The 27042-nt window shown below is 38.4% G+C and overlaps 1 protein-coding gene across 1 annotated transcript in view; it reads right to left on the bottom strand.

Annotated features, from left to right (window-relative positions):
- The window catches only part of ADGRB3 (adhesion G protein-coupled receptor B3), a 785278-nt gene that overhangs the window by 371384 nt on the left and 386852 nt on the right, over positions 1-27042 (bottom strand). The window contains exons 11-12 of the mRNA XM_061207676.1: positions 26053-26121; positions 21782-21890 (exon numbers count right to left, since the gene is read on the bottom strand). Of these exons, the coding sequence (XP_061063659.1) occupies positions 21782-21890; positions 26053-26121 (178 nt within the window). The remainder of the gene's footprint in view (positions 1-21781; positions 21891-26052; positions 26122-27042) is intronic.

Below are 27042 nucleotides of genomic sequence, written 5' to 3'. Positions count from 1 at the left end.
GCAGCACTATTCACAATAGCCAAGACATGGAAGCAACCTAAATGTCCATCAACAGATGAATGGGTAAAGAAGATGTGGTACATATATACAATGGAATATTACTCAGCCATAAAAAAGGAATGAAATAATGTCATTTGCAGCAACATGGATGGACCTAGAGATTATCATACTAAGTGAAGTAAGTCAGACAGAGAAAGAAAAATAGCTTATGATATCATTTCTATGCGGAATCTAAAAAAGTGATACAAATGAACTTATTTACAAAACAGAAATAGATTCACAGACATAGAAAACAAACTGATGGTTACCAAAGAGGAAGGGGTGGGGGAGGGATAAACTAGGAAGTTGGGATTAACATATACACGCTACTACATATAAAATAGTAACTAACAAGGACCTACTATATAGCACAGGGAACTAAACTCAATATATTGTAATAACTTATAAGGAAAAGAATTTGAAAAAGATACAACATTATAAATCAACTATACTTCAATAAAAAAAAAAAGAATGCCTTAAAGTATGTCTAGAGTACATATGTGTCTAGTGCTGCCAAAGGACATCAGTGCAAAGCATGAGGGCACAATCTACGTACTTTGCTTCTGTAACAATTGCTGCATTAAAACCAATCATTGTGGGTGTTTAGACGATAGAGCGTCTTTCCTCAAAAATTGAGACAACATCTTTCTTACGGAAGATTAAAGTGGTTAAAAAAAAATCTCAAAGGACACAATGTCCCTGAACAAATAGGCACATCTTGAATGCTCCAAGAACTACCCTAAATTCACTGTATCGTGTTTTAATTACAACTCTAGATTTGATTTCTTACGCAATAAAAATAGGTGACTCATCATGGATAAGCCTTGGAACAAACCCAGCTGACTTTCGGTTTGCATTTTTAATGCTTTCATTTTGCATTTGGATATGCAGCATAAAATCCTCTGACAGCATCATGTCTGTTATTGGCCAAGCTCTCAAAGGATTGAGGTTCGGTATAGATTTTTGCTCATCAGAAAGCATAAGGGAATTTTTGCAAATGGGTCTAAAAGCACATGAGCTGTTCTTTTGCTTTTGTTTTTTGTAACCACTGAGCTCTCCTTTGGTTCATCAAAGCAGGTGGTGCTTCTAACCTGTTCCTGAGGAAAATCATGAGGTTTTAGCCCTTTGTCCCTATTAATTGAGGTCCTGGATGATGGGGACTCTTGTCCTTTTCATCCTTGTAATGTGAATGGTCCACTACAAGTTGAATCAGTTGCATCGTGAACAAGAAAATAAGGGATAAATTAGGAGTTTGGGATTAACATATACACACTGCTATATATAAAAAAATAGATAATCAACAAGGACCACAGGGAACTCTACTCAATATTTTGTAATAACCTATAAAGGAAAAGAATCTGAAAAAGAATATATAAGTATATATATCACTGAATCACTTTGCTGTACACCCGAAACTAACACAACATTGAAATGGACTATACTTCAATTAAAAAAAGACATAATGAGAAAAAACAAGGCATCTGGAAGGAAAATGCTAGAGAGTGAAAGTGTACGGTAAATGGCGTAGGAAACAGCAGAATGGGCAAATGAGGGCCAGCAGAGGTAGGTGGCAGTTTACCAGAGTGGGGTAAGTGTGGACTCGGGATCTGGGCCCTGGATTCAAATCCTTGGTAGTTTAGGCTAACTATGATGTCCTAGTTTTTTAGGCCCGGTGTCAGTTCACCTCTGATATTTTGTACAATTATGATTAACATCCCCTATCACTCTCAAAAGTCTCATTTTAGAAGATAAATTCCAAGTTCATTTTATATGTTGTGTGACACGGGGCAAATTGCCTAACCTCTCTATGCCTCAATTTCCTCTTCTGTACCATGGGAATAATAATATTATCTACCTCACTAGGATGCTGGAGGATGAAACAAGTAACTATATGCCAAGACGCGGGAGTTGAGTGCTTAACTAGGACCTGGAGCATGGGTGGTCCTGTGGAAGTGTTGGCTATTCCAGTAGGTTTTCTCATAATCACTTCCAAGGGAACTTGGGAACTACCTCATTGTATGTCCATAGTATGATAAAGTATTTGACTTTTACAACAAACATTCTGTTTTGGTTGTCCTTCAGTGACCTTAGGCATGGGATCACATAGTCAAAACTTAATGTTGACTATATTCAGATGATCAAAGGCAGGAATTGCACTTAAAATAAATAGAGATCATCCTTTAGTACTTTAATGCACCACTAGGGAGTGAATAAGCCTTCCTTTTTACTTATCCCTTCCCTCCTTCCCTCCCTCCACCCTCCCTCCTTTCCTTCCTTTTTTCTGATAGCTTCTGCCAGAGGCAAGAGGGTGCCTTCTCTGGTTATTTGGCTACACAAGGTCAGTCAGCTTAAAAATCTATTGGCTGCATGGTGAATGACAAATTCAATACTTCCGTTGCAGCCATGGCCACAGACTGCACAGAGAACGTCAAAAGCACTACTTGTAAGCACCGACCTAACTGCTTAATGCAGTGGCTCACATTCTGTAATGAGTGGAGGGAACTCCCAAGGGAGGACACCTAATAATCATAGGCCCTTCATCGTCGGGGGCAGATGAAGAAGAAGCTGTTTGCGGGATGCCCTAAAAGCAGTCCTTCTCATTGCTTCCTTCTATTGATGTTTCCCATATATTTAAGGTTTGCATCATTTCTCATGTCTATTCAGAGGGAACAACTTACAAACGGGGTCCTGACTCACCAATATTAGAAAATTGGCCAGTTATCAAAATGGAATTGCTTGTGGAAAACATCACTCGATATTACTAGATGGTCACCTGCACAGTTTCAAAATCCTGTGAGTAAAACTTGGGAGGGAGGAAATGATGCATTGCATCAGTGTGTTAGAAAGCGACTCAACCATAATAGAAAAGGATATGAAAAAGAATGTATGTCTATGTATAACGGAATCACTTTGCTGTACAGCAGAAATTAACACAACATTGTAAATCAACTCTACCTCAATAAAATAATTAAGAAAAAAACAAAAAGGAACTCAGTTCTGCTCTTGAACCCATATCAAGCACACGGGGGCTAAGCAGAGCCTCTATGTAGTGTGACCCCCCTGGCACTTAGCAGCTTAAGAAGCCATTATTTTCCTATGGCAATGTTGAGTGGCTTGTAAACTACTGAGGGTATTTGGGAGGGAAGGGAAGCACAGCTGATTTTATTGCACACTTGCCATGGCCTTGGCACTGTCCTTAACTGATTCCTTAACTGATTCAGCACATATTTATCATGTGGTTCCTCTGCGCTAGGCCCTGTTTCTAGCACAGCACTTGGCCAGATGCCTTAAACATGATACCTTATTTAATATTTAAAACAAGGCTAGGAGGTATTGGTGTTGCCAGTATCCTTATTGTTACTATCTGTACCTTCCTTTCTTAAATGAGGAAGAGGACACTTAAGTGGTGGCATTGTGATTCAGATCTCAGTTGCCTACTCAGAAGTATAGGATTTTGTACTGTGTGATGCAGTTTGATTATACCTAACACATAAACAGCAAATTTACTTTGCCTTACTGTAATAGTTTTGCACTAAATATAAAAGATGGACATAGTGACTCAATTAGAGAAAATAAAACTATCTTACTTGCCCAACAGAAGATCAAAACTAGGCACTGGGCTTCCCTGGTGGCGCAGTGGTTCAGAATCTGCCTGCCAATGAAGGGGACACGGGTTCGAGCCCTGGTCTGGGAAGATCCCACATGTCGCGGAGCAACTAGGCCCGTGAGCCACAACTACTGAGCCTGCGCGTCTGGAGCCTGTGCTCCGCAACAAGAGGGGCCGCGATAGTGAGAGGCCCGTGCACCGCGATGAAGAGTGGCCCCCGCTCGCCGCAACTAGAGAAAGCCCTCGCACAGAAACGAAGACCCAACACAGCCAAAAATAAATAAATTAATTAATTAAAAAAAACAAAAACAAAAACAAAAACTAGGCACCACTGAAGAACAATGGTTATCAAAAGGGAATGCAGATATCATACATACACACTTTAATTCGTCCATCATGATCTCCAACATCGTTTCCAGGAAACACTCAGACGTTCAAACAGAGAGATTTTGAGTTTTTCTCTACTCTATTTCCCCCATTTACTCTGTCTCCTTCCCAAAGGCTGGGATTGGAGTGTTGAGGGTTGTGGGGAAAGAGCAGGCTCCCTGAGAGCAGCCTGTAGCCACCGTTTCCCAGGAACAGAGGAGGTGGGAGGGGCGTCTGCAAGGACCAGGGTGCTGAGAGCTGAGAGCATCCATCAGTGCAGTCTCCACCATCCCCACTACAGGCTGTAGCATCCCCACATCCCAGAGCAGCACACAGAGATTTAGTTGAGAAACGTTCTTCCCATTAGGAGTTCACAGATTTGTTTTCAGAGAAAAAGCAGGCTCCCCTGATATTTAAAAGTAGACAAACTCGATAGGCAGTCAAGAAAGTAACCATGTGGCAAGTCAAAGATTTTTTTCAACTTGCTAGTTTCCAACGACATATTATACATAGTGAAACCTTAAATAATTAACCATTTTGTGTATTCCTTTCTGGAGTCAAAATCGAAAAACTTGTGAATTATCAGCTTCAGATTCTGTTTTTTATCCATGAGCCGGTTTCAAAGCCTGGGAGCCTCTGCAGCACAAGGCATGTTTCTTATTTCTGCTCTTGGCCTTTTGGCCAGACTTCAGTGCTCTCTACGGAGGATGCCCTCAGCTTCTTCTCAGGTCACTCCTACTCCCCAACATGTAATCCTGCTGACACACATGTTTACATGATTACATGGTACATCCCCAGGCAGACACACCACCCTTGTTCAAGCTGAACTCTCTCAACCAGGGATGGGCAAACTACAACCTACGGTCCAGATCTGTCCTACCAGTTGTTTGTGGATGGTCTGCAAGCTAAAAGTGGTTTTCACATTTTTAAGTGGTTGAAAAACATCAAAAGAAGAATTGTATTTCTTGGCATGTGAAAATTAAATAAAATTCAAATCTCAGTGTCCACAAATAAAGCTTTATCGGAACACAGACACACCATTCATTCACATGAAGCCTAGGGCTGCTTCAAGGCAACAAGAGCAGAGTTTAACAGTTACAGCAGAGACTGTACGGTCCACAAACCCTGAAATATTTACTATCTGGCCCTTTATAGAAAAGATTTGCCTCCCCCTGTTGCAGACATATATCGGAGAAACTATTTTTAAATATTACAATCTTTCTTTAAAGAGAAATACATTCTAAAATATCTTATTTTCTGCACTTATTCTGTTAACTATTGCATGTTCTTTCTGATGGCCTTTTTCTTTCTACGGTATGTAAAATTTAATGAGGGAAATTTAACCTGATTATACCAATTTTCTTTCAGGTTTTAAAAAGGGTATGTCACTTATAAATTTTCATCTTCTCTACACAAGTAGTTCATGATTTCATTCCTCACATAAATACAAAACAAAATGTGATATGCAAATCAATTTTGCATGTATACCTGAATGGTAAAACCAAATCAATAAAGAAAATGCTTTAGGAAGTAAATTCTCCCTCTTCTCCCAACCAGTGAAATGAAGAACTGTATTCCTGTCCTTCCTTCCTAGAGGAAGGACCTTTAGATGATAATAAACCAAGTAAAAACAAATGAGAGTGTTTGTGTATGCAGCATTGTGTGTGCGCGTGTGTGTGTGGTGTATTGTTTTGATATCTATGGGTATTCAAACCTTACCAGGGGAGTGAGGCAGGAACCTGTGAGAAGTCAAGCATGCATGTGGTCAGGAAACAACAACCGAAGTCAGCAATCCCAGGGCTTCCCGAGATAGTGATCATCCATCCCCAGAAGAGTACTAGCAATGCCAAGTGCTACGACTTGACAAGAAAACGATCACTGTAGACTCAAGAGTTCTGTCTGGAAATTCATTCATCCAGCAAACTTCTATTGAGCCCTGAGAGTGTTGCAAGCAGGGTCTTACCACTGAGGACCTAGCAAGTGAGCAAGAGACGCAAAGTCTTTGCCCTTAACGAGCTCGCAGTCTAGTGGGGGAATGCATACAGTTCGTTAGTGAAGAAACAATTCAGATGATTCAAGGTTGCGACAGGTGGCATGAAAGAAATAACTGATGAGATGGCGTGTGGTCAGTCGGCCAAGGAAGGCCTCTCTGAAGAGAGAGAATGTGGGCTGTGGTTTGACAGCTGAGTTTAAGTTGGAAGAAGAAAGAGCCTGTGCAGACCCAGAGCCTGGAAAAGGGCTGTGATGTTCCAGAAGTATCAGAATAGCAGTGTCTGGGTATGAGGTGAGGGAACTTACTGTGCCCTAGAAAAAGAGTAACGTTTTTAATAGAGCATGAAGGTTTAGGTAGAGAAGCAGTCAAACAAAGGGCTGGAACTGACACTTTAGGCTAAGTGATCCGAGATCTGGAGCATGATTAAATTTAGAACTTACAGATGTAAACTGGTTGTCTTCTAATTAGAAGTAATGTAAACAACGAGGTCCTACTGTAGAGCACAGAGAACTATATTCAGTATCCTGGGATAAACCACAGTGGAAAAGAATATGGAAGAAGTTGTATACATATACTGAGTCACGTGTCTGTACAGCAGAAATTAACACAACATTGTAAATCAATTATACATGAATAAAATAAATTTTTTAAAAAAGAAGTAATAGTTGATAATGTGGACATGGATAAGTCTCCCCCAAAAGAGAGAATAAAATGGACAGATTCATTCATTCAACAAATATCAATTGAGTACCTATCACATGCCAAGCACAGTTGTGGGCACTGGAAATACACCAGTGAACAAAACAGTTCAAGTCCCTGCCCTCATGGGACCAGCATGGTATCTGGGGAGAGACAGGGGACAAACAAACAGAGCTAGATCGAATGTCAGTAACAGTAAATGATCTGCTAGAGAACGGTGAGTGGGGTCAGGGACCTTCACTAAATAGTGGAAGCTTCTTTGCTCGGCTGGCCTCCGTGCAGACACCTGCAGAAGAGACATAGTAAGCTGTGCAGACATCAAGAAGATGACAGAAAAGGGGCTGAGAAGTGTAGTTTAGGAGAGATTCACTTTTAGAGGGTAAAGAGAAATAATCAGGGAAAGACACCAAAAATAAATGGAGAGAGAAAAAGATAAACCACAATAGTTAACTAACTGTGAAACAGAAAGATGTATTTTAATAATGCCAGCGTGGCTTTACAAGAAGTCAAAGGCTTTATAAGGATTATGGAAAGGGGCCACTGGTTTAGAAAAAGGAAAACCATACTCTAAAATTAGGTTCTGGCCATGCCCTACTGCAGAGTTGGTAAACTTCCTATAAAGGGCCAAAAAGTAAATATTTTCAGCTTTGACGGCCACCGAGTCTGCTAGGAGGACCTGGAAGCCGCCCCAGACAATTCATAACTGAATGGTCATGCAAGAAAACGTGGTATTTAATCATAGAAGAACAATTATCTGATGTGACCAATATTGTGGTTCTCTAGTTCAACAAACGTTTTTGGGGGCAAAACTCTTGATTTCCTGCCACCAAAGCACTTCTCCTCCATCTTCCTAGAAGGTGCCACCAGGTACTCAGATGTTTGAACCAAAAACACAAGGGTTGTCCTGGTTTTCCTGCATCTCCTACAGCCATCCATCAACACCATGCTTCTTCCCTCTGTCTCCTTTCCAGATCCCTCTGGAAGTCTCCAGTATCTCTCACCTGAGCTAATTCAAGGGCCGCCTGACGGGCTTCCTTGATTCCACTCTTGTTCCTTCAAGTCCTTCTCTCAGAAACCAGAGTTAACTTTTAAAAATGTAAATCACACCATGTTGTTCTCTCACTTGAAATAATTCAGTGGCCCATCAGTGCTTTTAGAGTAAAATCCAGATCCACACGAGGGCCTCCCAGGCTCCGCATGGCTGGCGCCTGCCTGTCTGTGGGTCATGGCCAAACCGCTGTCCTGCTCGCTGCCCCTGGTCTTTCCTCTCCACCACAGGGCTCTTCCTCTCCACCACAGGGCTCTTCCTCTCCAACTAGAATATTCTTTTCTACTCTTATCCTCGAGTGTCTGCTAAATTGTGTTTTCCTTAGCTTGGTCTGTCTGAACCGCCCAATCTAAAGAAGTTCAGCTCCCTCATTCCTCTCCATTATATCACCTGTTTATTTTCTTTATGGCTCTATATTCATAGGTAAATATTATCCAGCTTTATGTTGATTTATTATCAGCCTCACACACTGCACTATAAGCTCCAAAAGGAAAGGAATTTTCCCTATTTACTGATATGTACTAGGGTCCTAACATCTAGTAGGTTTGACACAGCTCCCTGTAACTTTTTGTAATGAATGAGGTTTTCCAAAGGCTCACTAGCAAGCACTGGGGTTTAATGTGATATCTTTGGGCCCTGAAGACAAAGACACTTGGTTTTCCAATTACTTTGTGATCTTTGGCAAGTCATTTAACTGCATTTTACTTTGACCATCTGTAGAAAATCAATAGCCTTTCATGAGGATTAAGCCAAAGACAGCTCATTTCTTACACACAGTAGGACATGATATATGCCAATTTCCTTTTATCCTTCACCTCAACCATTCTCTGCCTTGTATAAAACACCATGGAAGATCCAAAATTTAAAAAGAAAAAAATCCTTACATAGAAAGAAACTACAACCTGGTGAGACACCTGTTTAACACAAATATCTTCAGTACGGGCCAAATGGGTATAAGAAGTCTTCTTCTGAGCTCCAAACCTGCCTACTTCAACCCTTCAATGGTATGTCTCCAGGCATCTCCAGTGTAGCATCTCTGGAGCTTAACTCTTGACCAAAGTCACATACCCTATCAGTAGCAGAGCCCATATCTTGCCCTACATTTGTCCACTACCAATTACTGAGGGCCTATTACATGCCAGATGATGTGTATATCTTTAATCTTTACAATAACTCTTCAGGAAAGATATCATTACCTCTACTTTAGAAAGGAGCACATTGAGGGATTTAGAGATGAAATAATCTGCAGAAGGTCAGTTAGCTGTGATATAGCCAAGGTTTGCAGCCAGTCGGGCTCGAAAGCCAGCGTGTTTTCTTGGATACAAAACAGCATCCCTGCTTCCACTGTGTAAAAGAGTATCAGTCTTTAACTTTAATCTGGGTCAGAGTTTTCCGTCAAATTCAGATGAGAACCTTTTTTTTTTTTTTTTTGGAATTCAGTGAAGGAAACAATGGAGAAGAGGAACAATTTAGCACAGAATTCTTGATCTAACCAAATAAAATAAGACATTTGAAAAGGTGAAACCATAAAAAGAAAAAAATGAAAAAATTGTTAAAAGGGAATCAGTACTTCTTTTCTTCACTGGTTATTGTTGTAGAGGCAAACTGCTATTGCCATAGAGATAAGCAATTATTGCCATAGAGACAGTTAAAATGGGACTGTATTTCATATTCACACAAACTCACAGCAACATCCTTCTAATACAGCTGAACAGCAAAATCAGAAAGATGGCCTGCTGTGTGACAATTTCAGTGATTCCAAATCCTTATGGCATAAACCAATAGAGACCAGACATGTTATTTTATAACATTCAAATGTTGTGTTTAGTTGGCTTTAGGTTTTATGTTTCTATTCTAGCCTATAAGTGTGAGTCTATTAGATACCGAAGGAACTGATTCAAAGAGAAGAATGAAGTCAGACTGGGAAGACCTATCCTTCCAGCATATTTTAGAGGCAGTGTCTGCAGGGAACTAGGAAGCCATCCACTTTCTAACATGGTCCTGTGCTAATCCCACCTCTGAAAGCCTTTCCCTGATGAGAATCATCCTCTTGATCCCCAGCTGATGGACTGAGGCAAAGCACTGATTCCTTTAGGCAAAGCTCTTCACAGCTTCCTGAGGGCACAAAAGTCACACTAACTTCTCTGCAGAAACTCATGTTCTTTATAGAGAATAGTTAAAACTCAAATCCAAAATGTTTGTGGTTAGGTCTAGGTGTCAACGTGTGTGAAACCCAAGAACTCTGTCTGCATTCTCACCAGAAATCTTAATTTTTGAAATTGTGGTTTTCTATCTCAGGACAGCTTCCACAATTCATGTCCCATACACCAAGATGTAGCCCTAAGACATAGCTCTTCACCGTCTCTGTAACACACATGTCATCCTTTAGGCTTTAAACTCTTCCTCCTTAGATACGCACAGCTATGCTAGAAGCCAGCTTGGCCTCTGCTTTTCCTGTTCCTGCTTCTACGTTGCTGAGCGTCAGTGTGACAGTGTATGTTGTACATTTCCTACTGAGGTTTGTGTGACCTCATTAGGTTTCTTCAGACCATGAGCATTTTCCCTGTAAATATAAAATCCAACAGAAATGATGGGCCTAGGCCAAAGATTTGGTCTTTACCTAGGCATTCTCCCCCAGACCGTTACTGAAGGGATGGAGAACGAATGAATGACAAATAAGTTCACAAAATTTTCACTGGCCAAGATATGTTATAAAATATTCAGAAAAAAGCATCATTCAGGCATCTAAAGGTTAGCCCTCATTTTACTTTGATGCAGAAATACAGAATACATGAGTAAGATTTCCCTAGAGTCATATCAAAAGCTACAGTGAAGTTCTTTATATGACAGAAGTAGGTTAGCGTGTGGTTGGCTGAGCAAGATAATGAAACAAATCTTTAACTTTCAATTACTAAGATGCAAAGGGATAAAAATGCGTCCACTCTGAATGGAAAGCACTGATGAGAACACATCGCGTGGGTGCCCTTAACGCTCTGGCAGCAAGGTTGTATCGTGAGTATTTGTGAAAGCGTTAATTTGGGAAACACTCTATAATACAAGGGATGCTTTACCAAAGCTTTTCTTGGAAAGCCTGAGGAATAAAAGTAGAAACAAACAAATAAAAACATTTTCCTATGCATTGTACTCAAATGGCACTTCTGAAAAGGGTTTCTTAGAATAACAGTCACTGTCTGATACTAAGGAATTTTCATTAAATGGATACTCAGATGATGTACACCTAAGGTACTATAAGAAAGGAGGCATGCCAAAGTAGCAACATGTAGACTCTCTATTTTTCTTTTTTAATATATATTCTTTTTCATATTCCTTTGGGGCCGGGGAGGGATGGATTAGGAGCTTGGGATTAGCAGATGTAAACTAGTATATATAGAATGGATAAACAACAAGGTCCTACTGTATAGCACAGGGAACTATATTCAACATCCTGTAATAAACCATAATAGAAAAGACTCTATTCTTTCTTAACAGTAAATTAAACCAGGGTAAAGAAGTAAAAACTATTCAAGATCCAAAAAACCATGTGAGAGATTCACAGCAGAGCAGTAGTTAGGATTAGAGCTAGCAGTTGGCAGAGTACAGGGGCACTAGAGGGAAAGTTTAGGGCATCTAGGTTACTCAAAATGAGAAAAAACAGCTATTAACAATGTTTTCTAGTTCAAGTTTTTTCAGGGACAAGAAGTACTATTTAATAATGACTCCATGAATAATTGTGTCCTTGAGTATGGCTGTATAAAGCAGATTAGATAGATAAACCTGGAACTATGTAACTATGTAACAATTATGTAACTATGTAACCATTATTATATGTAACTATGTAACCATTATTGTATGTAACTATGTAACTATTATGTAACTATTTTCACCCCAGTTACCTTCTAAAAGAACACAGACCTACTGTTAATTTGAAACACTATCACATGATGAGAGTTTTCTATGTTGAGGTCCAGGGTTGTAATTATGTAAGTATTACTAGTAGAAATAACATTTTTTAAATTGGAGAGATAAAGGTTTGCAAAGACCTTTGCAACTCAGATAATAAACTTTTATTTATTATTTATTTTCCAAAAAAACTAAAAAAATACAAAATAGTTTAAGTAAGATGAAACTGACAAGTTTATGGCTGGACTTAGTTGATCCATAAGTGTTCTTCCATTCTTGAGGTCCCAGGACTTTATAAATAGAAGAAAAAATACAAAAATGGTAGGAAAGGTAGAATTTATTTGATGTTTTAACTGACAGCTCAATCTGTCAGCTTTAAAAAAGTCATTTTAATGAACAATTTCATTCTAGCTTTTGACCAAGGATTCAGAGGGTGTAATGATGACAGAATGCTCATGGCTTCGAAGGACAGAATTGCTTAAACTGCAAGAGCAAGTATTTGTTTTGGACTCAGGAACAAGACTACATAAAAGAGAAACAGCATGGTGACTATAATCAATAATTGTCTATTATATATTTGAAAGTTGCTAAGAGAGCAGATATTAAAAATTCTCACCGAAGAAAAAAAATTGTACCTATGTGTGGTGATGAACGTTAACTAAAGTGATTATGTTAATCATTTCACAATATATACATATATCAAATCATTATGTTTTATACCTAAAACTGATACAATGTTATATGTCAATTATATCTCAATGAAAATACTTTAAGGAAAAAATAAACCAAAGAGACTGCTTTGGATCCTAAATTTCAGAGACATTTAAATGGCCACCAAAGTAGGTTTATGACATTTGTTTATAGTATAGAGATTTGGAAATTAACCTGTCTTGTTTTTGTAGTTGGGTTCTTGGAGATGTAGTGGAAACATTTCCTTGACAATCTCTTTCTTGCACACCCTATTTCTAGCCATCAGTAAACTAGGTCAGACGTACCATTAAAATACCTCCAGCATCTGGCCTCTTCCCACTATTTCCCCTGGCATCTGGTCCAAACCACAGAGCTCTCTCGCCTGGCCTATTGCCATAATTACCCTCCCGTCGCCCTGTATGCACTCACACCCCCGACAGTCCATAGTCAGAATGGTCCTTTCAGGACATATACCAGATCCGGTTGCTTTTCTGTTCAAATCCTTGAGTGGTTTTGCATCTCGTTCAGAGACCTACAGTCAAACGCCCTCCACAGTCTGGTTCTCACTCCCCTCCGTCAGCCACTCCACCATCAGCGGCCTCCTCCAGGCCTCTACGGTGCCAAGCACGTGGACGCATCATGGCCCTTGTGCTGGCTCCTTCCGATGGAGACAGTCTGTCCCCACATGTCACCGTGCCTCATGCGCTCAAGGCACGCAGGTATATACTCAACCAGCGCTTATTCCCGACCATCCCCCGCCTCCTCTCTCCCCTCTCTGTCCCCCTTCTTGATGACTTGTCTTCACATCACTTAGAACCATTGGGCATGTTAGAGGGTGCTTGACTGACATCTGTCCCTGCCGCAAAACACAAGTTCCATGAGAGCAAGAGCCTCATTCGATTTGTTCACTGAGAAATCCCCAGAACCTAAAACAGAACCTGGCACCCTCTTAAAGCCAATTAAATCCATGAGTTATTACCAAACTATTACACCGACACTAGGGAGCATCTAAATGGGGTTCTCAGTTGGGTGGAAGGGAGCCCATCATATCCCCATAAGGACTATGTCTTTCCTACCACTAGAAGAGTCTGGTATGGCCCTTTCTCAGCAGCCTCCCCAGAGCACCCACCCCAACCATTTGGAATAACTGTATCATAGAAAATGCAGTGAGATAATTCCTATTAAGTGAGAAATAATCAAAGAACTCAATGACGCATATTATTCCAAGCCATAGGTTTAAAATGCTGCTTGAACTATTTATTTTCTCAAGGGAACCAGTATGTTAGTATCATTTTAAAAAAAAACACACAGATATTTTTAGTTTGTTCTTTCTGACCTACAGAAATACACACCATTTGCTTCACAAGTCTAGCAAGAAAAAGTGTAGTGAGCCAGGCAGAGGAGGTAGAATCTGACACTTCCAGACTCAAGTCTAGCTGACTGAACCAATGTCAGGTGCTACAGATAAACAACAACAACAAAAAAATGTTAAATTGTGTATTTTTCAGGCTCGGTGTCAACTCACTACAGGCATCTTTTTTCCAAAGAAAGGAAGTTAAACAAGTGATGGAGATGTATGAACCACAAAATGAAGCAGTGATGGAAAGGAAAATAGGCTTATAAAGAGAAGCCACTTTATTTTTATAATTACATCATCAGATTGAAGACGGGCTTCTCAATTGAAGAACAAGATATTCTCTAAAGGAATGATTAAATTTACCAGTGAGTGTAAGAAATAACATAGGTTTGATGTTGATGAGACAGCATTGTGGAGAGAAAGGAGATGTCAAAATCGCATTTTGCCATTCTTAAGATTGAATTTGGATTCGATTTCAGAAAACACCAAGTGTGAATGTTCATTCTGAAAAGCCCAGCGTTTCATATTTCTAAACCAAGAATAGACAGTGATATTTAGCTTGGCAGAGAAAAATGTCTTAACATTAATGTTTTCAAGGCACTGGCCTTATTGGATTACTAGAGAAAAACTGAAACTATACTTTCCAGAATATTCTATCTCTAAGGGTGTATATAGGGGTGACTTCTGAAATTCCTTACAGCCAATAACTTTAATATTCTGTATCTTGAGACTTTCTTAGCCTAACAATATTCCTTTTTTATCTGATATTGTCAACTTTGAAGAGTTCCTAAGGAACTGTTGTGAGGTAGTGTTAAGTGGATGTAGCAACATTGATCTGTGCAAACTAAATCCTTAGAGATAATTGTATCAAAATGTTACAGGTAAATCCATTGAAACCACCTAAAGAGCTTGGAAATTTAGATCTTGTTCATTGTGTCTGCACTTTTCCTGGAGAACTTTTATGTTTTACGACCAGCAATCACATAAGATTTTTCTTAACTCCACTACTCTGAACTTTATTAGCAATTGATATTAACTACAGTATTTGTTCTGAAATGTTCTCTCTCTCCTATTAATTACATGCCACTGATTTTCTACTGCCCTGTTTAGGAACTGCTTATACCTACTACCTCTGACTATTCTTATTCTGATACCTGTAACAATTCTTTGTTGTTGTTTCTTTTTTCCCCTCAACATTGATTTTTATTCTATAATGTACATGACCTCTTCCTAGTATAATGTGTAAATTTTATTTGCAAACAAAATATATTTCTTAACTTGGTTTATTACTATACATACTTTTTCAGGTAATAATATATCCTAGAGATCTCTCCATAGTCATATATAGAGATATTTTTATTTAGATATAATTGACATATAACATTAGTTTCAGATGCACAACATAATGATTCAATATTTTTATATATAGTGAAACGATGACCACAATAAGTCTAGTTAACATCCATCACCACACATAGTCAGGATTTTTTTCTTTTTAAATATAGGCATCATCTTCCATCTTACCCCTCTTATTACTGTCCTGATAATTAAAAAAGCTTTTCTGGCTTCAACCGTCACTTGTATGCAGTTGACTACCATGGGTATATCATCAGTTTGACTACTCTACCAAAACCCAAGGCCACATTTTATTTTTCCACTTGAGGGGTAGATTTGCATCTAAACATTAATGTGTGAAAGACACTCTCAAATGTTCGTTGAATAAATATAATCCCAATTCCTCCCTTCTCTCTGACACCACATTCAGTTACGGAATGCCATCATTTCTACCCTCAGAGTCTCAAACTGATAAGTACATTTTGGTTTCTATTCTTACTACTGCTAACTCAAGTCTTCATTATCTCCTGCAAAGATTATTATAAAAAGCCTTCTGGTCTCTGTGTTTAAAATATGTTTCAATCTCAACAAACTTTATCTCTGCTGTAACCTGTGTCTTTCCAAGGCACAGCTCTCACCCATCCATGAAGCCTTAGGAGCTCCCTATTGTCTTCGGAATCGGGAATCATGTTACACCATGTCTCAGCATGCCTCTCCAAGTTTATTTCATTTCCTTTACTTCCATACATAGGTGTCTTTATCAAAATAGACCACGTATCCCCTAAGCACTATCTCAACTTGGACAACTCTATACTGTTTTTGCTAAAAGAATGTTCTGGAATGTCACCATCTCCTTGCCACTCACTGTGCCTCAGGTTGGACTGTCAACAATCCAGCCATCCTTCAACATCTACACCAAATGATTTATTCTTTAAGAACATTTTCTCGTTCCTTACATGGAACAACATCTCTCGTAATGAATCTCTGTAACATTTGGTTTCCATGACACACACCAAAGTGCACTTGGTATTTTATTCATCTATGTAATTCTTTTATGTCCACAACTGGACTGCAAACTCTTTATAGACGAGAAGCTTATTCATTTAATGACCTGAATCACTAAGGAAAGGCTTTGCTTATAGTAAGAGATAAATTCTTTTTGTTTTTAATTGAACACAGTCAGTGGGCTGCAACATACATCACATGACAGATTCTCCTCGAATTCAGTTTGGTGAACACAATTCAGGTTTTAAGTCCAAAATTAAAACACTTAATTTCTAAAGAATAGGCTATTCTTACCAATAAATAAGGCAAACACAATACGCTACTTGAAGTGATTATGGAAAATAGACGACTAAAATCATAATAAAAAACTATAAAACACTCTGCCACAACTTTAGACAAACGCTGTAGAGCAGCTGTCATCCATGCACTTGCCCGGTCACTCTGATCAGGTGAGGTCGCATACATCCTGTTCTGTCTTGGGAACTGCAAACAGCTGGGCCTCAAACAATGTGCTTGTCTCCCCTTCAGTGCATACTCTGCTTTGTTTTATGTTACTGCCTCCAAAAATTCTAAATATCTCTGAGTCATGAGTAATTTTTATCCCTTAATTCTATTTTATAATATAATACATACACAAATGTTAAAAGAATGGACAGTTTTAAGAGACAGTGTGGGTTTAATTTGGCAATTGGGAGTTTCCAGAAGGCTTTTCTGAGGGGAATTTCAGGAAAGTGATGAGAGAAGAATGGGGCTGAAAAGAACTGAAGAGAAAATGTTTGAAGAGAAAGGGTAGAAAGTCAGTTTAAACACTCTTCAAGAAATATTCTTGTTGAAGAAAAATAACTTGAACTCATATTAAATAATATTAAGATATAGTCCCCCTGACCTAATCGATAATAAATACTTTAAAAATATATTGAAAATTCACATTTTTCACTGAAGAAGATCACTTGCCTGTACAGCATATTTAGAACATGTAGAATACAACTCTATGATAAACTGAGGCATATTGAAAATTTAAATCTCTCTGTAGCACATCAATTTTTCATATTCATTCATTTATTGAGTAATTATATAAGCTATTTAGTAGTGTTTACTAAGTGCTCACTAAATTTTATTCATTATAATTTATCATGTGTCTATTTTGAATGTCATATTCATATGTGATATGAAAAATATTCAATTACTTTATAAATGCATTGGCTTGTTTAACATTTTCTTTGTTCATAGAATACTTTTTTCCAAGGCTTGTGTTAAATTTTTGAGGTCATAAGTCGTTTGAGAAATTGATCAAAGCTACGGACCTGTTCCCTCCCACAATGAACATGCTCACATTTATACCAACCTGCTCATAGTCAGCATATAAGAGCATTTCAGTTATCAAAAGCTGATACAGGGCTTCCCTGGTGGTGCAGTGGTTGAGAATCCGCCTGCCAATGCAGGGGACACGGGTTCGAGCCCTGGTCTGGGAAGATCCCACATGCCGCGGAGCAGCTAGGCCCGTGAGCCACAACTACTGAGCTTGCGCGTCTGGAGCTTGTGCTCCGCAACAAGAGAGGCCGCGACAGTGAGAGGCCCGCGCACCGCGATGAAGAGTGGCCCCCGCTTGCCGCAACTAGAGAAAGCCTTCGCACAGAAACGAAGACCCAACACAGCCAAAAATAAATAAATAAATAAATAAATAAATAAATAAACTCCAATCTCTAAAAAAAAAAAAAAAAAAAAAAAGCTGATACAGGTAGGGACACTTTTCAGATAAAAGAAGCTTCAAAACTTTTCATTTGAATTATTTGGGAAGAAAATCTTTCCAAGACATGTCACTCATTGTCTTGCCATCTTAATCAGATTACAGAAACTTTTATCTTGATGAATAATGCTGTTCCCACCATATGGGCTCCACTCTGCCAGGTTCTTTCAGAATTTCTTTTTCTTTATTGTTTCAGGTATTCTATCTGCTATGTATGTGATTCTAACAGCACCATCTCTGCTCCCAACCCTTTCTATCAAAACCAGGAACCAGAAAACAGAAAGCCCAAAACTATTTAAAGTTGAAATAAAATAAGCTATCTGAAAGGTTCTGAGACTCTCTTATTAAATTGTATGGTCTTTCTTTTATTCTGTTCTTTCTTTTATTTCCGTTATTCAACTCTGTCTCTTTCTTCAAGAGCTTATCTATATTCACGAAAAGTGAGGTGCTGTGCATACAGGCTTTATAAAAAATATTCATAGTCTCTATAGGACATGATGATCTTTTGAAGTTCTTTAAGGAGTCTTTTTTTTTTTAATTTAATTTTATTTATTTTTTTATACAGCAGGTTCTTATGAGTTATCTATTTTATACATATTAGTGTATACATGTCAATCCCAATCTCCAAATTCATCACACCACCACCCACCCCCGTCGTTAAGGAGTCTTATTCCAACCCACTGAAAAAAAAAAATGGGCATAAGCAATAAACAAACTTTCTTAGTTACCTAGTCTCTATTTATCACTAACATGCTGTGTGTATGTGTGTCTGCGAGCCTGCAAGCATGTGTATGTGTGTGTGTGTGTGTGTGTGTGTGTGTGTGTGTAAGCTCGATGTTGGATAATTAATATTTGGACTTCGGACATAAAACAAATGCCAACTCACACAGTTTACAAGTTGTCACTGCAAATTATTCTCTCTGTGTGTCCTTGTCCAAAAACATTGGACATATCTGACACAACACTATAGTCATGCTTTACATATACTAGAATCAAATTGGATAACATGAAGAATGTGAATAGTAAGTGATTATTATTTATATTACCCAATTTGATACAAGTGGATTGCGATGGTTAATTTTATGCGTCAACTTGACTGGGAGAGGGATACCCAGATGGCTGGTTAAACGACATTTCTGGGTGTGTCTGTGAGGGTATTCCTGGAAGAGACTAGCATTTGAATCAATAGACTGAGTAAAGCTCTCACTCACCAATGCAGGTGGGCATTGTCCCATCCACAGAGGGCCTGAATAGAACAAAACGTCAGAGGAAGGGTGCATATGCTCTCTGCTTATGCTGGACTTCCATCTTCTCCTGTCCTTGGACATCAGCACTCCTGATTCTTAGGTCTTTGAATTCAAAGTGGGACTTAACACCATTGGCTTTCCTGGTTCTCAAGCCTTCGGGTTTGTACTAGAATGACACCATCAGCTTTCTGGGCCTCCAGCTTGCACAGAACGGATCTTGGAACTTCTCAGCTGCTGAAATTGCATGAATCAATCTCCCAAAATAAATTGATTTCTGTGTACCTACAGATATCCTATTGGTTCTGTTTTTCTGGAGAATTCTGACGAATATATGGATATACTTTGGAAAATTCTTAAATATTATTGAGAATAACCTTCTTCTGGTCATCAAACAACAGTAAGTCAGTCCCTGGGCTAGTATTTGGAGAAACCAAAATAAATAAAATCTCTTTTAGGTGGTGTAATAATGTTTGGGATACTTATTCACAGAATATAACCTTTTCTTAGATGGATAACCAGTGAAGCGATCGGAAGGCCAAACAATCACACTGTCCTTACACAAGACTGAAGACAATATAGGACAATATCGGTTTTATTTGCAGCATTAAATTGCTTTGTCACTATGCTTAATATACTTCTTAAAGTTTAGTGATGATAAAGGAAGTAGGCAAACCTAGGCAAAGCATAATTTTAACACAAAAAATACACACATTTTTCAAAAATACAATTTTGGTAAGTCAAAAGAAAGGTAAAGAGGAATAAAGATTTGCAATTTATGGATATTCATGGAATTTCTGTCGTAAATAATACTAGTACTATAGGGCATTTGGTATGCTGTTATTCAAACAGTCTACTTTAAGTTCAAATTTAAGTTACTAGACTCTGAGATTGGTTTTGGTTTTTAAAGTTTTTTTCCAAACACGTTCTGAACAAGTGCCATGTTTTGATCTGATAATACTTTTAATCAGCCATGTGTTTTAGAATTAGGTGCTAACATTAACAAAAATCAAGAGAACAATAGCTCTTTGCTTTTTCCCCCTCTGTTTTTCTTGTAAATTACTGCTGTCCAATCTGGCATAGCAGCCTTCCTGGTTCCTTCCTCCCAAAAAAAGTCATAGGCCCTTAGAAGAGTGGTTCCATCTTGAATGACCAGTGTCTCCAGAATCTCTCTAGGGTTTTCCTTCCATGTGCCCCAAACTCATAGCCCAACATGCTACCCCCTTTTTCCACGGATTTTACCTTTCCTCTCTTTGCCCAGCCACTTTTGGAATGGACATTTAATTTGGATTTTCTCTGATTTCTGAATTCATCCTTCAATAAAGATACTATTTTCGGTCACTTTTTCTTCTCATTGCCCATAGCAAGGACAGCTCCCTTCATTCCTGAACCAGCGCAAGCTGCTGGACATCTACTCTCGGGAAAAGTCTGGGCCCTCCACCACCTCTGGAAAGTGGATTAAGGCATAACTCTAACTCGTAAGGCCTCAAGCTGCATGAAGATGGCATGTGGGCATGGAACCGTCTGCAGACCTTTGAGGTCTCCATTACACAGGTTCTCTTCAACTGAAGAATATTACCGGTAGTTAGCTATTACCAGTTACAAGTTGAGGTCACCCTGGCGGAATATATCTCAGAGTCAAATGAGTCGCTATAGGACTAAAGGACCTTCCAAAGAAATCAAGTATAAAACGAACCACCAAAGCTGTAATCATAAAAATGTTACGTTCTATACCATGTGAACTCCCCTAGTTAATCCCTCCATGAAGTTAGGTCTCTTCCTGATCTAGAAACTAAAACTTAAACATCCTTTGAATAAGAATGTGAGGTAAGATATTGATTTAAACACATCTTTATCTACAGTTAGTAGTCTTTATATGAAGATTGCTAAAACATGACAATGAAAGAAAATCTGAGTCATAGTAACATCACAAGAGGAAGCTGTAAAGAAATAAAACTGTAAACCTGTATCAACTCAATGCATATACTATTTAGGAAGAATATTTCTTTGTTCTTGCAGTTTTTTTAACTACAAAAAGAAATGTGCCATTTGGTTCACATAATTGCTGTTGGCTGAATGTACAATAATTGTAGCACTGTATGAGGCCGTGTGGATTTTGCTTCTCTGTGTAATTCCTCCCTATAAGAGACAATGTTATAGGCAGCTAAAGGAAGAAGGATGTTTTCACTTTACGTGTGCTAACATTACAGAATCCACTACAGAGACCCGAGAGACGCACCGTGTCCTGGAAGTTACTCAAGAAAACTTCGGCAGCAGCAGCATTGTGACAATGACCCCTAAAGGTCTCTGAAGCATCCCACCCTTATGGAGATTCAGCACTTCTTTGGGACCCCTAGCAAGAAAGTGACTCGGCATCTTCATGAACAGTGTTTGCGAGACCACGAAGACTTATTTTTTTATATAATCACATAGTATATACTATATATTTTCAACATGAGATTGGATAGCAATAAACATTTGCTATATACGTGTGCAGATAAATACAAGTAGGCTTAAATAAATGTATACAAATACACTCAGGTGCATGCGAATGTGTGTGTGTAGGTATGTGTCTATAGTGCATATGTGGTTGGCCCATTGAAAAATCAGACACCAAATATCCACAATACATTACTCATGTAGACTCAAAGATATGAACAATGGGTACCACACTTAGAAATGTATGACTCAGATACTTGCAAATTTTTTTAAAAATTCAGTCAGATTTTGGGAAAACATCCTATTTCTTACCTACATTTCCAGTCATTAAGTATGAATTCTGAAAGTCCATCATCCCCATTCCAACAATGTGTATAAAATCTTCAATCACCTGCATTAACTCTATTGAGCCCGGATAAATCTACAAAAATAAGCAAAGGTTAGATGGAATTTTAAAAATCTATATAATAGAATATATAACTGGAATTTTAAAAAGACACAATGAGACCATAAATGAGCTCTGATTTATTTGAAGACATTTCTCCAACTAGCAGCAGCTGTATATTTTCTTTTTTACTTTTAAAAATTATTTTTAATCATTTTATTTTATTTTTAAATTTTTATTTATTAATTTATTTTTTAACCCATCTAACAGTTGTATATTTTTTGAACTAACAGTTGAGAATGACATTAAATGTCAGACAGGAAGAACTCTGGAGGTGATATGAGGCCGTGATTAATCCTTCATAAATCCAAGAAAACTCAAAATATCTAACAGATTGTACACTTAGAAGTAGCATGTCTTTACTTTTGATGGGTTTCTTTCCTCACTTAAATATAATATAGAACAAACACTGAAATTTGGGAGCTTTTTACATTTATTTTTACTTAGCATCTGTACGATGAACACTGGGAGAAAAAATAATTATTATTGCCATCATGAATATTTACAGACTATTAAGTTCACTGCAAAATAACTATCTTGGGAGAGACATTTATTTCCAATAATTGTAATAGCTGCTATATGAATAATAGCATTGGCAATACTTGCAGGATCATAAAACAGCTCTAGTAGAGATGTTTCACATGTACATATGTAAGACACGCCCAGCACCATCCGCCTCATACACTGCAAACAGATGAGTGTTTGCTTAAAGATGACCTGATTCTGGCAATAGCTCATAGTGACTGGAATGTGAGGTCCATTTGAAAAGACAGATGAATTTTAGCATGTGTGACCCATCATGTTGACAAAGTCAGCCTGCATTATATAACCAGATTAAAGCAGAAAGTCTTTTGAAGTTACGTTCATTGCTTTTAGCCATTCAGCACCACTGCAGCTTCAAGCCGTGAGAAATTTAAGTGGATTAGAGAATTTTAATGGCTTTGTATTTGCAAAGGCTTGTGCAGAAGGGGGAGAGACACTCTGATTAGCAGAAAGACACATCGGGCAGGGTGGCCAGCAGGCACAGTGTGTATATTTTACAGGAGCTTGTGGCCGCACCCATCCAAAAATCAGACACCTCGAATGCATCATATATTTACTCACATATGGTTGAAGACATGAACAATGGTTATTACAGTTAGAAATGTATGGCATAGATAGTTGTAATTTTTTTTTTTAATTTCAGGAAGATTTGGGGACAAATGCTATTGCTTGCCTATTCCATTCCCAAAATGTGTGTGAAATTTCCTCCCCATTCCAAAAATGTGTGTGAAATTTCCATCAGCTCCAAACTTCCTGCTGCTACTGTATTTTTTCTTCTATTTTTGTGTAGGTGTGTGTGTCTATGAGTATGTGTAGTGTGTGGGTAAATACACATTAAAAAGAAGAGGCTTAATCCTCCCTGTTGAAAATAGAGAAGAGACTCCCTCCCTAACCCCTTGTTCCCCTCCCTTAAGAGCATTTACTTTAGAAAACTTGTAATGGTTAAATGCTTTCTCTGTCTCTTTGAAATGCATGTAAACCTTTTTGAAAGTTAAATAGCCTCTTCCCAGCTTAAAGACCCAGGGATGTCTCTCCGAGGAAAGTAATCATCCAGATTGCTGTGCGGTGGGAGGGGCGGTGGGAGGGTTAGACCCTGACTTAAGCAGGTGCCTCTCTCCGAGTTGCAAAACTGCCCGCAGTCATTAAGATATCAGAGCTCATTTTTCCTTTGGATAAAGCCAATGAACTAACCAGGTGGTCACCCCAATGACCCAGTGCATTTAGGATGAACTACCTAAAGTCCTCTTACTTGAGAACTAGCTACCGTTTACCTCGAGAACACGTGTGTAATGAGTTGAACATCCGCTTGTCTGTATTAAAGGGTGAGATTTCTCTGTCTTTGCATCTCTTAGTGAACTGCCTGTGATGCACATCACATTCTGGCTTAATGCCTATTCAATAATAAAACTGTTTTCTTTCCTGTCTACTTTGGGGAGAGGTTTTCTAGGGCGGCAGCAGATTTTGTTTGTAGTTATATGTTCCCAACAGTTTTCAAATGTCGTAGAGCTGGGGCTGATTTTTTTTTTTTTTTTTTTTTTTCTGTAAAGGGTCAGAGAGTGGCTTTGTGGATCACGGGGTCTCTGCTGGAACAACTCAGCTGTGTCCTTGCTGTACCATAGCAGCCATAGGTACTGTGGCTATGATCCCAAACTTTATTTACAAAACAGGTGCCAGCCTGGATCTGGCTCAGTGGCCACAATTTACGCACTCCTGGAGAGACACAGGAGTGTTCAGTATAAAAAGGAAATACTGATGATCACAATTATCGTGATTGAAAGAGACCATCCATTCCAACTACAGTGATGGTGTATAAAACAGTGCTATATAGAATGCAGCCTTTGTTTTTCACTTTAGTATACTGTGTTTTTAGTAGGATGCTTTAGCTAAACATAGTTTCATCCTTCATAACTGGGGTTTATATGTAGTGAACAAACTATGAAATGACACTGTTTACTGTCCAAAAGTGTGCGTTCTTATGGCAAAACCCTTCCAACGTCAATATTCACCATTTTACTCAGCTAGTCTTCCAAATGCACACAGAGCTATGCTTTATATTATATTTTGTTGAGACTATTCCTCTAAAATAGACAAAGGATTATTTTTGGTAGATTTTAAACAGCTCTTATTTCTGAAGAGTTCACCCTTTGTGCCAAAAACTTGGAGACTCCTTTACCACGTGGCTGCATTTATGAAAACACCGCTACAGAATAGTTGCTTTTATTTCAAATAGTTACTTCAAAGAAGCATTAAGGATCATCACTACTGAAAAATATTTAAAAGATAAGAATATAGTTAACTCAGAATCACAAGTAAATAGGTGGATTATGGATTCAGGATTTTCCATTGACAAAAAGTTCTGCTGCCACTGTTCATTATTGCTCAAGTTGGGACCTTGCAGTAAATAACATCATCTGATGGATTGCAGTCTTGTTTTAAATAGGGTATTATACATTTGTCCTAAATATATCCATAATTAATAGTCTCCAGCACTCTACAAAGATGTGCTTAGCCTCTGCAGTGTATTCTAAGGAAAGACACCATTTTCTCACAGTGAGTGAAGGAAGTTCTCCTCTAGAATGAAGCCAAGGACAAATACATAACTCAAACTAGTAGGAAAAGATAGATTCAGTGTCTTAAATTAAGGAGTGATTTTTTTTTTTTCTTGCTATGGCCAGAAGCACAGCACTTGTACCTGATAATGAGGTGGTCCCACACTGGACTATTTTTAGAGTCTATCCATAGAGTTCCTATGATAATAGAAATAAAGGGCATACTTTACTCCTGAAGGCCCAGAATATGATTATAAAGGGAAAGGGAGAGAGAGGGTCCACTTGAACCTCAGTAAATATTCATTTTCAATATTGCATTGTTCTCGTGGAATTTTTAACAAGGGTCAAGTAGAAAACTTTTAAATTAAATTTCCACAGGATTTTTAAAAACATGCTTATTCTCCCTTTCTTAACTTCTAACTCACTTTTTCTGTGATTTAGAAAAAATAGTATTAACCATGTGTCAGTGAGTATAGCACAATGGCAGGGCCAGGCATTTTTAAAACAATAACTAAACCAATAACGCTACTTGCTACAGTTACCATGCTTAGCAGAAAGAGAAAAAAAGCAGAATACATGTCTTTCAATGAGAACTCATTTTTACAACTCTTGGCTTTGAATCAAAATGCACATCTGTATACATAATTCAGATTACACATAACAGAGTAAATACAAATGATTTTACTAGTTAGTACTCCCACAGTTTAGTTTGCAATGTGTCCTTTTAGATTAGCTGTTTTTCCTATAGTCTGTAGACTGGAAAGAAAATGATGGGTAAGTCATAGAGTCATTATGTATTAATATCTTAAAGTTAAACATTACTTAAACCTGCTCTGTTTTTTCACATTTCAAATATCATGGATTCCATAGATTGTTATGATAAAGGAGGTCACTTGTTTTCTCTAAAATTAGTACGAGATAATCTAGAATGACCTTAAAATTTTTCCTTTTATGTTCTTGGAATAGCGAGCCATTACTTTTTTCACATATTATGAAACCTTATTTAACCAACTTCATTTTAAGTTCTGAAATAACTCCAGCTTTACCTGTTGTGCATCTTCCCATTTTTCCTTGTTGTCTTCATCTAGAAGGTTGCTAACTATTTGAAAGAAGTTCTGTAAATTAAATTAGATAAAAGGTTTAATGTTACATGAGGGAATATCCTTTCCAACAACATCTGTTTGAACTGATCCTGTGCTGAGGGTATAAACACTTTGCAATACTGCTTGATGACCCTAACATGCTATTCTAGAAGATCTCTGAGGACCCTCTCTCAGCAACATTATTCTGGGATTTCTAGAGAACGTCACATATTCAGAAGACATCAGAATAGGCATAACACTTACTTTCCATCACAGTTATATGCTCTGCATTCTACTCTGTCACGCCACCGTATAATTATTCCTTACAAAGAAGCTCTCTTTGTAAGCTCCTGTAAGAAAGTCCCCTGTGTTTGTCTTATGAAAGTCGTCCAGTTCCCTGTGAGGAATGACTGCTACTCACACTACTGGGTCGAAGGGCATCACAGTGAGGGCACAGCCACGGGCAAAGCTGAGGCCAGTGAAGCCTTCCTCTGTTGGATCCTGGCTCTGCCCTTCCTGGCTCTTTTACTTTAACGGTTACCACTACTTATTGTAAAGACGACATGAAATTTTTCAAGTCCCTGCATGGTAAGTGCTCAATAAGTCTTGGCTATTTTCAAATTATCATTCTTAATTCCCCTGCCTTTTGCAGCAAGCCAAAATGCAGGGATGTCCAAATCCTTGTCATCCCCCTTGCCCCTAACTAACTGCTGGAAACACATTGGCTTTAACGTGTTCCAGCGGTGCCTGCGATGAGTTTCGGTTTTCCCTTTCCAGGCAGACAGGCACCTCTCAATGTTCGCTTTTTGTTTCCCACACATCCGCGCCGTCTGTGTTAGTACGCACTTCACACACGAGGGATCTGCACCAAAGAGAGACCTTCCTATCCTCTCACACTCGCTGTGAGCCAGGAGAGGAAAACCAGGGTGCCAGGGACATGGGGTCACAGGAGAC

This window comes from Eubalaena glacialis, chromosome 12, assembly GCF_028564815.1.
Source record: "Eubalaena glacialis isolate mEubGla1 chromosome 12, mEubGla1.1.hap2.+ XY, whole genome shotgun sequence".
NCBI classification, from domain to species: Eukaryota; Metazoa; Chordata; class Mammalia; order Artiodactyla; family Balaenidae; genus Eubalaena; species Eubalaena glacialis.
This window is presented reverse-complemented; position numbering and strand designations above follow the sequence as displayed.